General features: G+C 43.6%; 1 protein-coding gene across 2 annotated transcripts in view; it reads left to right on the forward strand.

The window, feature by feature from the left end:
* PLCE1 (phospholipase C epsilon 1) overlaps positions 1 to 16,514 on the forward strand; it is a 323,176-nt gene that overhangs the window by 290,462 nt on the left and 16,200 nt on the right. For both annotated transcript variants that reach the window (XM_058543567.1, XM_058543568.1), the window contains exons 23-27: positions 3,160 to 3,291; positions 4,574 to 4,864; positions 9,593 to 9,756; positions 11,049 to 11,310; positions 14,430 to 14,548. In XM_058543567.1, coding sequence (XP_058399550.1) covers positions 3,160 to 3,291; positions 4,574 to 4,864; positions 9,593 to 9,756; positions 11,049 to 11,310; positions 14,430 to 14,548 — 968 coding nt within the window. The remainder of the gene's footprint in view (positions 1 to 3,159; positions 3,292 to 4,573; positions 4,865 to 9,592; positions 9,757 to 11,048; positions 11,311 to 14,429; positions 14,549 to 16,514) is intronic.

The following is a 16,514-nucleotide window of genomic DNA, read 5'->3' on the forward strand; positions in this document are numbered from 1 at the left end:
CTGAGAACAGGAAAGCTGCTGGAATTGGGGGATCTGTCCAAATGTCAGTAAACAGGGTATATAAACTTGGCCTGGAGAGAGGAGTTAAAATACCAACCCTCAGGGCTGGCCCCGTGGCATAGCAGTTAAGTGCGCGCGCTCCACTGCGCAGCCCGGGGTTCACAGGTTCAGAACCCCGGGCGAGCACCGACGCACCGCTTCTCAAGCCGTGCTGTGGCAGCGTCCCACGTACAAAGTAGAGGAAGATGGGCACAGATGTTAGCCCAGGGCCAACCTTCCTCAGCAAAAAGAGGAGAATTGGCAACAGATGTTAGCTCAGGGCTAATCTTCCCCTGCCCAAAAAAAGAAAAGAAAGGTATAAGCAAGAACAAAAAAAAAAAAAAAATACTAACTCTCATTTTTTTCAAGGTGGTCTGAACACAGATCCTGGCTTCCAGAGGCTTGTCTTAAGCACCACTTCTCCCACTCTGACCTACAAACAGGACAGAGGTGATAGGGTATTAAAAAAACTAGGTAGTAGTGGTCTTTTCACGCACCAAAGGGAAAAAATCATAAAGGGAACTTTCTCAATTTCAAGTTTTCTCCTGTAAACTGTTTTTAAACTTTTGGCAGCTGCTACTGCTTATCTGCTAGCAAATTCTGTTGAGGAGGATATGAATGAATAAGTAGCAAGCAAAGATTTCAAAGAAATGCAAGAACCTAGCCATTTAGATTTCACAGATTGTGACTTTCTGTCACATGATTACAATATGACCATATTTGCAGCAGTGAAATTGTTCTTATGATGGGATAGAATCCTCTTCCTGTCAAAGAGTCTCGTGGCCTTCACGTCCTTCATCATGGGAACAAATGTGAGGACTACTCGTTCAAGAAGCACACACTACATCTCTTGTTCTTTATAAATTCAGCTGAAGCTATACCCAAACCGTGTCACTGGCTTTATCTTTTCTTCTCAAGCACTGAGTAAATAAAGAGCACAAGTTCCCAAAGATATTTGAAGTCACTGTGAAAGGTACAGTTTCTGTACTGATAGAGAATTCTGAAAGAGTCAAAAGGTCATTTGGTCCAGCTTCTGATATGAGGCACAGGATAAGCGTGGGGCTGTTTGGCTTATTTTCAAAATTCCAAGTATGCTGGTTTTTAAAACTGTTTATATAGCACACATTCTTTATAGGTGTACTATATTTTAATTTTTTTTAGTAACTGAAATTTCTTACATTTTTCTTTCCCAAATTTATTTCCTTTCTCAGAATAACTAAATTGTGTTGCCAGAATCATTGTTATAATACCTTCTAAATATTTATTGTTATTATGATTTATTTTGATACTCATGAGGAAAATATCATAAAATGTTCATTTTGCTACACTATTGATTTTAATTTTGCTACATTATCAGTTTCATCTCACCTTTCACCAAGTCCCTTCCAAGGAGCCATATGCAAAAAAATCTTCAGAGCAGTGAGGCACCACGAAGATCATGTGTTATGATCTTCTCCAGAAGTAAAGTCAGTTCCCCAAGATCACAAACCTGCTTCAGTGGCCTTGACTCCTCAGTGACCTTGACTAGGCAGTTATATAACTTCTCTGCATTTCACATTCCTTATCTGTAAACAAGACGTAACAGTCCTAACTCAAGAGGTTGTTGTAAAAATTAGCAGTGAAGTATGTAATGTAATTAGCACACTATCTAGAAAACAGTTGGCTCTCTGGAAATGGTCATTATTGTCGTTGTCATTGGTAAATGGGCCAGCAGGGCAGACGAAGGTTCTTTGTTGCTGCTTCTGTTACTTCTGTGGGCATCTCCGGATTCCTTCCCCTTTCTTGATTACCAGGCCCTCGTTTTCTTGCTTCCTCACCCCACCCCAGGAGAACAACCAGGATCTTCATGGAAGGGCTCACATACCCCTTGGGGATGTCGACACGTGCCAGAACGCGTCTCCCAGAATTTAACACAGCCCCTCACTCCGGCCCGTCCTCGGTTTTACTTGAGAGAAAATCCGTTGTTACATCACTGTGTAGAGGGCAAAATTCACACAAAATCTTAAAGCTTGAGAACTCACTAGTCCAAGTTTGTGCATCTTGGTGGTTTCAGATACTTCAGAGAAAAAAATTTAGAAGCCCCACAGCTGCTATGAACTGAGCACTTTCTCTGAACAAGATAATCTACTAAGTATTCTCTCATTTAATCCTAAACACAACTCTTTTGCAGATGAGGAAGGAGTGGTTCACAGAGGTTAAGTAACTTGTGTGAGGTCGCACCTCTAGGAACAGGGTTTAAACCCCAAATTCTACGTTCTTGTTAAACACTATCCTGTCTTCTCTGATGGTGTTCTTAGAAGGTGTATTTTCTTCTCAAAAAGGACTGCCTGAATGCTGCTTCAGCTGAAGGAAATACTCTCTAATAGTACAATGGTAGACAGAGGGAATGGTTTGGAGGCAACTCTGGCTTCATTGGTGCCTTTAAATGGCTCTTCCTGCGGGAGCCGGGTCTGCGTGGTATGCATCCATTTCCTCATTCAGCAAGTATCTATTAAGTTCCTGCTATGCACCAGGCACTGTGCCAGGCAGGAAGGATCCAGGGAGTGGTTGGACTAGAAGTGAGAAAAAGAAGCTATGAAACATCACTATCGTCATAATTTATTTCCCATTTAATCCTCAGACTAGCCCTGTGAGTTCCTATCATTACACCCATTTTGTAGGTAAGGAAACTGAGGAACAGAGAGGGTAGATGTTGAGTCAAAGCTCCTACTGACAGGAATGGAACCCAGACAATATGATGCTAACGCTCAGGCTCGTCACCATTCTTTCTTCTCTCCGAATTGAGTAATTAGGTCCTGATAATTTAATATTGACAGCAGCACTTTCTCTTCATGTAATTGTTCAAAATCTTTCTGGTGCACGATCAAGTGGGTGTGTGTGTGATTTTGTCGTCATTCTGTCATAATCATGCACTTCTTGTCACATTTGCCTACAGAGATAAAAACTGTGCTATAATTGCCTACAATGCTATTATTATCGGTGCTAAAAATGCCACTAGGTCTTCTGTACTAGGTTATAAGAGAGTAGTAGGATTTCAAAATAAACATTAACAGGGATGGAAAATGTTGAGTTCCCTTGCCTGTAGTTTTTGGCTTATTTATTTTCATTTTATGGGAACAGGCCTGTCAACTCTAAATGCATCTGGCTCTAGCAGAGGAAAAGAAAGGAAAAGCAGGAAGTCCATTTTTGGCAACAATCCGGGCAGAATGAGCCCTGGGGAGACAGCATCACTTAACAAAACATCTGGAAAAAGTAAAGTCACCTTCTGACAGTATCTTTGATTCTGCATGCTGGATGATTCTGATATTTTACTGTCTAACCACTTCCTTTGAACTTTTTAATTCTTTTTTTATTTTCATGAATGTTCAGATTATCTGCATGATATAAACATTTAAAAAATTATGAGTTTACACTTTTAACTTCCTAAAAAATAGTATTTCACTGAAGACATTCTAACAGTGTTTGCCTCAAAAGTAAAAATTGGAGCCACCTTGGAACATTTTAGTGGTTCCTGGAACTGCACTCTTCACCATTATAACTCCAGAAGATATATCCATTTTATTTCTGATTTTTATTATAAAAGTAATAAATACTCATAGTTAAAAACTCAAACAATACAGAGTATTATTAAAATTCCTTTCCATTCTCAATGTCCCAGTTCTACTCCCCGGAGGTAACTGCTGTTAAGTTTATTGTGTTTTGTTCAAGAAAAGTAAGATCTTTTTTAAGATAATCCAAATGGGATATAACTCAGCATGTTTGTATAACTTTTATACTTGCTATAACTTTTCACATAGCTTTCTGTACGTGTATCTACCTTGTTCTCCTTAATGCCTCTATGGTACTCCATTGTGTGGATATATTGTCGATTATTTAACCACTTCCTCACTGGTAGAAGGTTTGGGTTGCTTCCTGGGTTTTTTTGTTGCTTTTCTTTTTCTTTTTCTTTTTTTTTTGGTATAAAAAACAATGCTAGAGGGGCCGGCCCGGTGGTGCAAGCGGTTAAGTGTGTGTGCTCAGCTGCGGCGGCCTGGGTTCACCAGTTCGGATCCCGGGCATGCACCAACGCACCGCTTGTGGAGCCATGCTGTGGCAGCATCCCATGTAAAGCAGAGGAAGATGGGCATGGATGTTAGCTCAGGGCCAATCTTCCTCAGAAAAAAGAGGAGGATTGGCATCAGATGTTAGCTCAGTGCTGATCTTCCTCATAAAAAAAAAAAAAAAAAACAATGCTAGAATGAACACCGTTGTACATGTGTTGTTGTATCTTTGTGCAAATATGTCCACAGAACTGATGAGATACCAAGGCAAAGGACTTTCAGGCTTTTAACAAGTTAGTGTTGCAATACTCATTTGAAAACTCACCAGCTATCATTTTGTTTCAAGGTAGTGGACTCACTCACAAGTAACACGCACGATGTTTTCTGATGTGTTCTGTGTTATGATTGCTTACTGGGATGTTGTTCAGGGTTTATCTTTCTAAAATATTTAAAGTTTTCTGCACTAATCTGAGGCTAATCTTTTGGGGGTTTAGGTTCCTATGAAGGAATGCGACAGGCCTGGGAGGAATCTTCTTCCTCCCTCAACCCAACCACGTCCCTCAGCGCTATCATTAGAACTCCCAAATGTTACCATATCTCATCGCTGAATGAAAATGCCGCCAAACGTCTGTGCCGCAGGTATTCTCAGAAACTGATCCAGCACACCGCCTGCCAGCTGCTGAGGACTTACCCGGCTGCCACTCGCATCGACTCCTCCAACCCCAACCCCCTCATGTTCTGGCTCCATGGGATACAGCTCGTGGCTCTCAACTACCAGACAGATGGTAATGGGCCTGCCCCACCCAGAGGGTGCCTCCTCACCTCACTCCTTGGCGTCTTATATTTCAGTAAACGTAGTTCGACAAACCACATTTTTTGAAAGGGCCAGGATTCCAGACTGGGGCACACCATGTGTGAGGATAAAAATACAGATGACGGAAGACAGAAGTGAATTTGATACTGAATTGTGCCCTTGACGTTTCAGAGTTAAGGCAACAGAAAAAACCTCGAAGGGTTCCCTAAGAGTCTCTTGTTGCTGCCCCCTTTTTACAGCACTTTTTAAACATAGGACGGCTCTTGATAGGGCTGTGTGCGGTTTGTTTTTAAAGATCTTTTGGGGCAGAGATTTCCTAACACCGCTTAGTCTCGCTAAACTATTGTTCTTGCAGTCAGAAAGTAGTGTCGCTCCAAATACTTTGCAAGTTAAAACATTTTAGCTTCTTCTCATCCCTTTGAGATTGAAATGGAGAATAACTGTCAGTGCTCCAAGAGTAGCCAACACAAAGAAAACAAGTATGTGAATTACATGAGCAGAGACGGTAGTTCGTGTTTCTCCACTGTCGATGAGACTCTCATAACGGGTAACTGATGAGGCCTAAAAGTCCAGAGTAAAAGCTACTGTTTATTGCATGCTCACTGTGTGCCAGGCACTGGGCAGAATTCTTGACCCCTGTCATCTCACTTAATCTTCGCAACAACCCTAAGAGGGGGATACCTTTATGATCCCTATTTCTCAGACGAGCAAACCAAGGCACAGAGCAATTAATTTGCTCAAGGCCACAAAATGGCTTATAATAATAAATTTGAGGACTCTGGGAGTTTAGAGGATAAAGCTTTTTGTTTCCACTTGGTTATGGGGGGAGATGGGGAGCTGCAGAAGATGAAGAAAGAATAGATGAGGAATGTTTCCTAGAAGCTCATTCAAAAACCACAGTCTTTCCTTTGAACAGTCAAGCGGCCTTCCCATTCCACTCACGTGAACTGAACCAGATCCTAACTAACCGTGCTGACCCACCAGCCACAGCAGAGCCCAGCCTCCAGCCAAGGTCAACCACAGCCTGAGCTCTGGGATCAGCTGGCCACCTGGTACTGGCGCCAACAGCACCCACGTGTGGCTGACCCTGCAGACGTGTGGTTAGAGATAACAGTCATGTTTTTTTGCCCTTGTTACATTTGCTTCTTTCAATTGAAATTAAATAAGATAATGCAGGTGAAGTACCAGACTTGACGTAGTGCCTGGCACATAGAAAGCATTCCACAAATGTTAACTGTCATTAAGTGTTTTTGATACGTTATGGAAACAGTATGATTTGGACTCACAAGTGGAAATAATAATGAAATATTTTCAAAGTTGTAAAAATTCCTTTTCAATCTGTCCCAAGTGACTTGTGGGTTCACATCTCTGGCTCTGTCTTTAGCCCTGTGTCCGCTGGCGCCCTTGGTTATTATGATACTGAAATATTTTAAGTAAACTGAAATAACTAGCAAAATGGTTTTCTCAAGGAAATGGAAATGCATTTGGTTTTGGATGTGCCCTTTCTCCTGAAGTGCCGAGGCCGGTGCAGACACACTGGCTCCACTGGTGGCGCAGAGAGCCACAGCTGAAGGGGACGTGGGAATTGCCCCTCCTTGGGCCACCCTGCAGTCCAGAGGCACACACTGAGCCTGCATCTTGACCTCCACTCACCGCTAGAGCCTCTGCCTCTCTTCCAAATCCAGCCAGGAGTGCATGTTCAAGCTGCCCTGCTCAGGGGAGGCAGACGGCTGTGTTGTGTGGTTCATCCTCAAATTTCTCTGCATAATCTTTCAACCCAGGAGGGAGTGCTGCCATATAACCTCTCTTGAGTTGATGTAGCAAGCAGTGATTAAACATCTCCCTTGGACAAAGCACAAGCTACATGCAGTTTCAGTGTGGTCATCTGTAAAAATGGTCTTCATTTCCACAAACTGAGTGTAGAACCTGGTCAATACATTGCACACAGTTGATGCTCAATAAATGTATGCTGCACTAAGCTCAAACAGATTGTCCCTCTCAGCCCCACTGCGATCTGAACCTGTAGTTCTTGATTTTTGGTCCAGATCTCTTCTAGGTACTTCTCTATGAATTGCAAGTCCAAATAGAGAGATAAGAGTCAACATTGGAATCATTTTTTAATTTTTGAAAAGAATTCCCAGGTTAGGGAGTGATTGATTTTCCGTAAAATATCCCAACCAAATAACAGAGAACCCCTTCCCAATGTCCCTGTAGCCTCCAAATATGTGCCATGGATCATGTGTCTTACCACTTCCTGAATTTCAGGGGACCCTGATGCCCCAAAGTGATGTCCATGGACTTAAGGTCATCTCTTCCCAAGATTTCTAATGGTTCCATCAACTCCCAGAAGGTCTGCAGTGATCTGGAAGCAGGAGTAGCCCATGTCTACACTCAATAAGACCAGCTCTTGAGTTTGGAAACTGACGTGAGCCTGGTATGCAGACCCAGGTTATTGCTGGCAACAGTCCCTCAAAGTCCTTTCTGTCTGGGGCAGAACGATTCCTGCCTCATGTCCCAGGACCTACAAGTATGTAGACATACACCCTCAGTCAAAAGAAAAGCTCCTATTATTATTTATTATGCTTTCTTGAATGATTGTCACACTTTTTGTGATGACTTTTCTAGCTCCAAAATATAGGGATAATTATTATGAGAATAGTGTCTACTTAATACAGGGTTTTTGAATTAATAGAAGACCATAAAGATAGTGATATGCTTGATCTGCTATCACATGCATTGACGGAGAGAGGTGATGGGGTTACATAGATTCATGCATAATCTTTCACTTTGGTAGAACAGAGGTCAAAACTATAGCCCTAGATGAAGTTCTGGGACCACCCCTGGGGGACAGTAGGAGGGCTAAATCTGACAATATAGGAGGGCTAAATTTGAGGTCCCACCTTTATTCCAAACTGAGCAGCTCTACATGGATCTGTTTTACATGTGGCATCACCAAATGAGATTTTAGTTAAGAAAAAGTGCTTTAAAGTTTTAGAAAGCTACAAGGATAGACACAGTGCTAATGAAATCAGACTTCAAACCCAAATGGGTGTTGACATCATAATCATAATTTAATAGCTAGTGATTATCGAGCACCTTCTATGTGCCTTATGCTGGGGTAGGGACTTTCCCACAATATCTCATTGATCTTTGTGACATCTCTGTGACATGTACAGTATATGGCTCAGTAATTAAGATTGGAAACTATGGCTCAGGCTTTCTGGGTTTGAACCCTAGCATCCACCACTTACTAGCTGTGTGCCTTGGGTTTTTTCATTTCTTGTGCCTCAATTTCCTCATCTATAAAAATGAGAATACTAAAAGAATTTACCTCGTGGGTTATTGGGAGGCACCAATGCACATAAAGTGCTTAGACTGGGGCCTGGTACATAGTAAGAGGGTAGTAGGTGTGAGTTGTTATAATTTTGTTAGTAATACATATCCATTTCACATTAACCAACTCTGCATGAGCTAGTTTGCTTCACTCTCTTCGCCATCCTAGCCCATGTCTGTGTTACTCTGTCACAGAGTAGCCTGGGAAGAGAATTTTCTCCCACTGCAGGCAAGACAATTTGCCTCATTGAATCAGTCACATGGGGACTGCAAGGGGCCTGAGAGATGGGGTCCCGTGCACTAATTTTATAGATAAGCAGACTGAGGCCCAAGGAACTTTCATATGTCTAAGACATCTTACCCTAGGAATTCCTGCACACGATCCCAGCCAACCCCACGTACACGGAATAATTTTACACACGAGACAAGTAGAGGCCAAATTCTCATTGCTCCGTGGTGCTTACCACACTTTTCCTTGATGTTGGTCCATGTAGCAGAGTTCACTGTGCACATGGAAGGAATCTGTCAGAGGGAACATTTGTCAGGTGTGTCTCATAAACTTTTTGCTCATCTGGGCAACTTTTCATACAGACTTGCGCCATCAGAGGAGCATTTGAGTGTGTAAGAGCCCAAAAACAGTGCAGGAATCCAATCATTCATCAAAACACTGTGCCAGATAAAACCTGGCCACAAAAGACTGGAAGCCGCTGTGAGGGTTCCAGAGTTGATGATGGAGGGGATTGTGGACATGATGTGAATCACATGTGATAACGATTTTTTCTTTCATATTTAACTACAATGAAAAAAAGAGGCAGAAGTATTGTAATTTATAGGTTGAAGTTGAGATTTTAAGGAAAAGATATGTTCTTCTGGCTAGTCTCCTAGTCTTTTTTAGATTATTAAGATTTTATCTTACATTTGAAAAAGCAAGAATTGGTCATACAGTTGTCTGCGTGGTTTGGCTTTTGGGGGTAAGAAAATGCCATTATTCTTTTCTAAAATTCAGTACAAAATGAGGTATTTCAAAGATTTTTTTTTGGATACATGTTGTAAATTTTTACTTGCAAGAGGAGTTTTTAAGTGGCAGAACCTAGGCCAGAGTGGGCACTGGGCATATCCCGTGGACTGTGAGCACCGTGGAGACAGGGACTTTACGTCTTGTTACCTGCTGCATCTCGGTGCCTGACACAACCCTGGTACATAGTAGGCACTCAGTCAATCTATGGAATGAATGAATGGTTATCTCTTCTTCATGCTTAAGCTTAGGGAAAATCAATACAAAGTTCTTTTGAACTTTAAAGTAAATTTATAAGATGACATTTAAGTGACAAAGTGACAAGCAATATTGACTTTGTTTATTTTGCAGATCTCCCTTTGCATTTAAATGCTGCCATGTTTGAGGCCAATGGTGGCTGTGGTTATGTTTTGAAACCCCCAGTTCTGTGGGACAAGAACTGTCCTATGTATCAGAAGTTTTCTCCCTTGGAAAGAGACCTGGACAACATGGAGCCTGCTGTCTATTCTTTAACTGTGAGTGTGGCCCCTGGTGTCAGAATGTCATAAGCCTTCCTGAATACGAACTGGTTTTGGATTCAAGGCATTACAAAGTTCTCATGTCACAATTTTGTTCATGCAGATTTAGTTCCCAAAAGAATTTCTTTACCTCGCAGAAAGCGGTGGCTGTGGTTTAAGTATGCTGTCACCAGGCACGGTATTTGCCAGAGCCCACAGGTGGAGTTAGGAGCTCCCTGCTTCACCTACATACTGATGATGGTAATTCTGTCTTCCGGGGGCCCCTAGCATCAGAACTATGAGTGTATCCCATAGAAGCGGAGCTCCTTCTTAGAGCAGGTCATCTTAACCTCTAACAAGCTCTCACAAGATCAGACAAACAGGCATCAATATACAAATCAATTAAACATCTTTCCTCCTTACAGTTTAACCTTCATCGTTCCTGGGCCTTTCCTTACTCCTTTTATTGCCTAATTAACTAACTGTCAAAACTCCACAGACTGCCGTTAACCACCGAGCCCCAGTAGCTCATCACTCAGGTTTATTTCCCCCTTCTTTCGCATCCCTTTAAGCTGAAGGAGAAAAAAACCACCGGATGGGTGATAGGAAAGACATGAGGGACAAAGTTATCTCTTCTGTCCGTCTTTAGATCTTGCCTATTTCCCTCCAAAGGAAGAATGCCGAGCAGCCTCTGCCGCGACGCCTCAAACCCCCGGGAGAACCCCACTCACAGATTTCCCTACCACCCAAACTGCTTTTTCTCTTTCCCTAAGACTAGGGCAGCGGCGCCTCTTCCCTCTGACCATTTTAGCTAGACTCGAGCATGGCTTCATGTTTACAGAGGCTATGAATTAATTTTTAACAACATTCCCTGTGACTTGCTCCGAAACTACACCATTCAAGGGAAAGGTTTTGGGAGTTATAAAATATACACCTAGAACACTTTGAACAGAATGTTAGTAACAAATTTGTGATTAGATACTTGAGGTCTTCTCCATTTCTCAAGCCTTTTCGAGAACCTTAATTTCCTCTTAATTACTTGGTTTTTGAAGATAATTGAACTTTTTAACAGTTGAAAGGTTGTCGTTAGGTGAATGCTGTTGACAAAATAGGCTCTGGACTGGACATGATTCCAGTCATGCGGTTACATGATTACAATAGCTTACTTTTTTTTTTTTAGCAGCTTTATTAATCATTTACCTCGTCCATTCCAGAGTATTCTTTGTCTTTCTTTGTGAAGGTGCAGGTGCAGAGTTGCCTTTGTTTCTTTTGCATCTTCGGTGACTTGGATTCTTTTTTCCCCTCCTCAGATTGTCTCTGGTCAAAACGTGTGCCCGAGTAACAGCACGGGAAGCCCGTGCATTGAAGTGGACGTCCTTGGCATGCCCCTGGACAGCTGCCATTTCCGCACGAAGCCCATCCATCGAAATACCCTGAACCCCATGTGGAACGAACAGTTTCTCTTCCGAGTTCACTTTGAAGATCTCGTATTTCTCCGTTTTGCGGTTGTGGAAAACAACAGCTCGGCGGTAACCGCTCAGAGGGTCATTCCACTCAAGGCTTTAAAACGAGGTAGAATAAAATTGTCAAAATGTTAATAGTTTTGTAACTAAGTGATGGATGCCCCAGAGTTCATCATGCTCTTCTTGCTATTTTTGTGTATGTTTGAATTTTTCATATCGAAAAATTAAATTAAGAGGCAGGAAGAAATCAAATTTGAACACTGTTTAAGCACATCCCAAAAGAGGTTTTTCTTTTACATTATCCTAAAATCTGAGGTATTGACAACATCCTTTATGAGGTGCAGCCTCTCCCACCGCTGCTGATGTTGGGGGCAGGGGTTCTTGTGCTCTCATTCCTTCACGTCCCTTCCCAGACAGCACCCACCGCACCCCTGGCATTTTTAAAGCAGGGATTGAAGGAGGGAGAGGGGGAGGGTTGGGGGTGGCAGTGGCATAAGTGGGCCGAGGTTGGAGTTGAGGCCTGGCAGAAGTCCAGGTCAGAAGCCAGGAATGGATGTTGGGTGCAGAGCAGGGAAACGTGGAGAATCCTGAGCAAAGGCCGAGCTGTTGGCTGGTTGGATCCATACTTCGTAAGGGATTTTGCTGGTACCTCAGATTGGCTTTGCCGTGGCCCTCGGGGAACTTCAGCTTGCGCACCTGTCCAGAATGTCTGTGCAATTTTGATGTGCATCAGAGTCACCTGGGGCTCTTGGTAATAAAATGCAGATTCTGATGCAGTAGATCTGGGGAACGGCTTGAGATTCCCCCTCTCTAACAAGCTCCCAGGGATGCTGACCCTGCCCATCTACTTTGAGTACCAAAGTTCTAGTGCCTACTTCCTCCCACAACCGCACCCACACCGCCATCCTCTGAGCTCCACAAACACCTTCTAATCTCCTACTTTTTGTTCTTTTCCTCTTTCTCTTCTCCATTGTGCAAGTAGCACATGGTCATTGTCTAAGTCCGCTCAGGCTGCTGTAACAAAATACCGCAGGGGCCGGCCCCGTGGCTTAGCGGTTAAGTGCGCGCACTCTGCTCCTGGCAGCCCGGGTTCGGATCCCGGGCGCACACCGACGCACCGCTTCTCCGGCCATGCTGAGGCCGTGTCCCACATACAGCAACTAGAAGGATGTGCAGCTATGACGTACATCTACTGGGGCTTTGGGGAAAAAAAAATGAGGAGGATTGGCAATAGATGTTAGCTCGGAGCCGGTCTTCCTCAGCAAAAAAAAAAAGAGGAGGATTAGCGTGGATGTTAGCTCAGGGCTGATCTTTCTCACAAAAAAAAAAAAAATACCGCAGGCCGGGTGGCTTAAACAACAGAAATTTGTTTTCTCACAGTTCTGGAGGTTGGAGGTCTTAAGGTCAAGGTGTCAGCAGATTTGGTTTCCTCTGAGGCCTCTCTCCTTGGCTTGCAGATGGCCACCTACCCACTACGTCCTCACAGTGTCGTCCCTGAGTCTGTGTGCGCGGCATCTGGTGTCTCTGTCTGTGTGCTAATCTCCTCTTATAAGGATACCAGTCATATTGGAGTAAGGCCCACCCTAATGGCCCATTTTAACTTCTTCACTTCTTTAAAGGCCCTATCTCCAGAAACAGTCACATTCTGAGGTAGTGGGAGTAAGGACTTCAACATATGAATTTTAGGAGGACACAATTCAGGTCATACATAGTTGTCACAGAAATATGAGAAAGTAGAGATAAGCAAAAACAATTTTTTTTAATTATCTGTTTTTCCATCTCTCCAAAATAATCCCTTTTGGTGTATATCTTTTGCAGCTTTATTTCTCCGCCCGTGTATATATATATTAGCACATAGTAAAAATTTTTAACAAATAAGCTTCCTAGTAATCTTAGTGTTTTGCAACTTACTGGTTTTCACTTAACTAATGTATTTATTTATTTATTTATTTATTTATTTTAATTTTTTTTCCCCCAAAGCCCCAGTAGATAGTTCTATGTCATAACTGCACATCCTTCTAGTTGCTGTATGTGGGACGTGGCCTCAGCATGGCCGGAGAAGCAGTGCGTCAGTGTGCACCCAGGATCTGAACCCGTGCTGCCAGTAGCAGAGCGCGCGCACTTAACCGCTAAGCCACGTGGCCGGCCCATTAACTAATGCATTTAAGGAGCTACTTTTCATGTTAATAGCTATACATCTTCATTACCACTTTTACTGGCTGCATATTATTCCATTTTATACTTTGTACAAACACTCATCCTGTAACTTATTTTGCCAACCCCCTATGGTTGGAATACTTTATTATCACTAAAGCTGTTCTAAGATGGAATCTTTGTAAAACAGTGACTGTAGATGCCTTGATACAAAAATGATCAGCTTTTTCAACTGTATTTTGTTTGAGTTTAAGATTTCTGTTTGAGGGGCCGGCCCCGTGGCGTAGCGGTTAAGTGCACACGCTCCGCTGCTGGCGGCCAGGGTTCAGATCCCGGGCGCACAACAACGCACCGCTTGTCAGGCCATGCTGTGGCGGCGTCCCATATAAAGTGAGGGAAGATGGGCGTGGATGTTAGCCCAGGGCCGATCTTCCTCAGCAAAAAGAGGAGGATTGGCAGATGTTAGCTCAGGGCTGATCTTCCTCACCAAAAAAAAAAAAAAGATTTCTGTTCGAGCCTAAGTTAGAAACAGTACTTGGGGCCGGCCCCGTGGCTTATTGGTTAAGTGCGTGCGTTCCACTACTGGCAGCCCAGGTTCGGATCCTGGGCGCTCACCGATGCACCACTTCTCTGGCCACGCTGAGGCCGCATCCCACATGCAGCAACTAGAAGGATGTGCAACTATGACATACAACTATCTGCTGGGGCTTTGGGAAAAAAAAAAAAGGAGGAGGATTGGCAATAGATGTTAGCTCAGAGCCGGTCTTCCCCAGCAAAAAGAGGAGGATTAGCATGGATGTTAGCTCAGGGCTGATCTTCCTCACAAAAAAAAAAAAAAAGAAAGAAAGAAACAGTACTTGGACAAGTTAATTACCACTAGGTGGCCCAAAACTGTCTCTAGGGGCAGCAATCTCCCAGTGAAAAGGCATGTGTTGGCTGCAGGCCTGTTGCCACCCGCTGCTCACCTAAAGTTCTTGTTTCTGCCTGTCATTTATTGACCTCCCTGGGGTATCTTCTTTGCAGAGTTCTGCAGTGCATGGCTAACAAGCGTTTCCCAATTCTGCGTTATTCCAGGATATCGACATCTTCAGCTACGAAACCTCCACAATGAAGTCTTGGAGATCTCTAGTTTATTCATAAACAGCAGAAGGATGGAAGAAAACTCCTCTAGCAGTACTCTGCCAGCCTCTTTGGTAATTAAGTTCTGTTTCACTCAGCATATTGGCAGGGATTGCTACACTGGAGGCGGGCTTTCCCGTGGTACAGGAACATGGGCCGTTAGAGTCATTAAGTAGGTAGCTATGAACATAATAATAATAATGGCTGACACTTGATATTTTCTAAGCACTTTACATATATACTAGCTCACTTAATCCTCTCAATAACTTCATGAAATAGCTGTTAGTATCATCTCCACTTTACAGATGAGGAAGGTAAGAGCTGAGCACATCTGAGGTCACACAGCTATAAACCCAAGTTCTTCTAGTGCCAAAGCCCATATTCTTAACAGGTACGTTATAGTGCCTGCCAGGAAAGGGAGCCAAAATAACAACATGGGGAAAAGGCTCATTAAGCAAAGCCTGCTAGGATGCATCTCGATACTTCTAGAAACTTCAAGTTGGACCAGGAAAATCCTTTGCTTCTTCAGCAGTCCCGGGGCCGATGTCCCAGGTGAGCAGGGTTGGGGTGAGCAGCCAGGCGCTGCTGGTGATACGTAACTTGCACCCCAGCACATGGGGAGGGGCAGAGTCTGCACTCTTGCATTAGCTCTTTACACGTTTAATAGTCTGATCACTGTTGTGTCAATCTTATACTTCAGCATAGTCCTGACAACCCTTGCAAAGGCTCCTTCTATGCTCACAATGGCGCTGACTTGACCACTGCCACTGCCCTATCTAAATAGCCCTGCTTTCTTCTCTGCTTCTCTTTCCCTTACCTTGTCAGTTTCTTCTCTGTCTGTCTCCGACCTTGTTTTCTTAGGTTCTCCTCCTTTTCCCTTCAATGTGTGGCCAAGGTTGAGAACAGCACCTTGGCCAAGGTGGAGGGAGGTATTGCCTCCGCCTTGTGCAGAGGACTGCAAAGCAGGGCCAGGGCTGCCTGGTACCTAAGAGCATGAATCACATGTCTTCAGAAAGGCAAGAAAGGGCTTAGTGCCCAATTCTGGGATGGTTGCCCTCAGTCCCTAGTAGAGCTGAAGATTCTACACGTGCCATGAATGAATGGTTTTTCCTCACAACACTTCAGACACCAAATGTGTGGTGTCTTTCCCTACACTACTTCTCTGACTCTCTGACACCAGCTAGGTGTCCTACCTCAGATCCCGCAAGACTGCCCCCACTTCAGATACCAATTGCAAGTCCCAGGTTGTCCCTGGTACTTCTGACAGACCAACTATAAATTCAAGAGGTTCCCACAACCCCCTCCTCAGGTTCAGTAATTTGCTAGAATGACTCACAGAACTTAGGAAAGTGCTTTACTTACTGTTACTGATTTATTTTAAAGGATACAACTCAGGAACAGCCAAATGGAAGAGATACATAGGGTGAGGTATGGGGGAGAGGGAGCTCAGAGCCTCCATGCCTTCTCTGGGCACAACAGCCTCCCAGCGTCTTGATGTGTTCGCCAACCCAGAAGCTCTCAGAACCCCATCTTTTAGGGGTTTATATGGAGAGTTCATTGCATAGGCATGATTGAGTAAAATCATTGGCCATTGGTGATTAACTCAATCCCCAGCTCCTTTCTCCTCCCTGGAAGTCAAGAGGTGGGGCTGAAATTTCCAACCATCTAATCGTGCCTTGGTCTTTCTGGTGACCAGCTCTCATCCTGAAGCTATCTAGGGGCCTCCAGCCATCAGTCATCTCATTAGCGTACAGAAAACACTCATCATTCCAGAGATTCCAAGTGTTTTAGGGGATGTGTGCCAGGAACCACGAACAAAGACCAAATACTTATTTTTTACCACATCACACCATACCATCCTTGGTATATCCCAGGCAGCAGCATATATGGTTGGTAAATATATGTGGTCTTTGACATTGGAAGTCATCACCCTTCATTGTCCAAGCCAGAGACTGAAGATCATTCTGGACTTCTCCCTCTCTCTCACCACTCCATTTAAGACTTGATAATTCTATCTCCTTAGTATCTTTCAAATCCATT

Source organism: Diceros bicornis, chromosome 6, assembly GCF_020826845.1.
Source record: "Diceros bicornis minor isolate mBicDic1 chromosome 6, mDicBic1.mat.cur, whole genome shotgun sequence".
Classification (NCBI taxonomy): domain Eukaryota; kingdom Metazoa; phylum Chordata; class Mammalia; order Perissodactyla; family Rhinocerotidae; genus Diceros; species Diceros bicornis.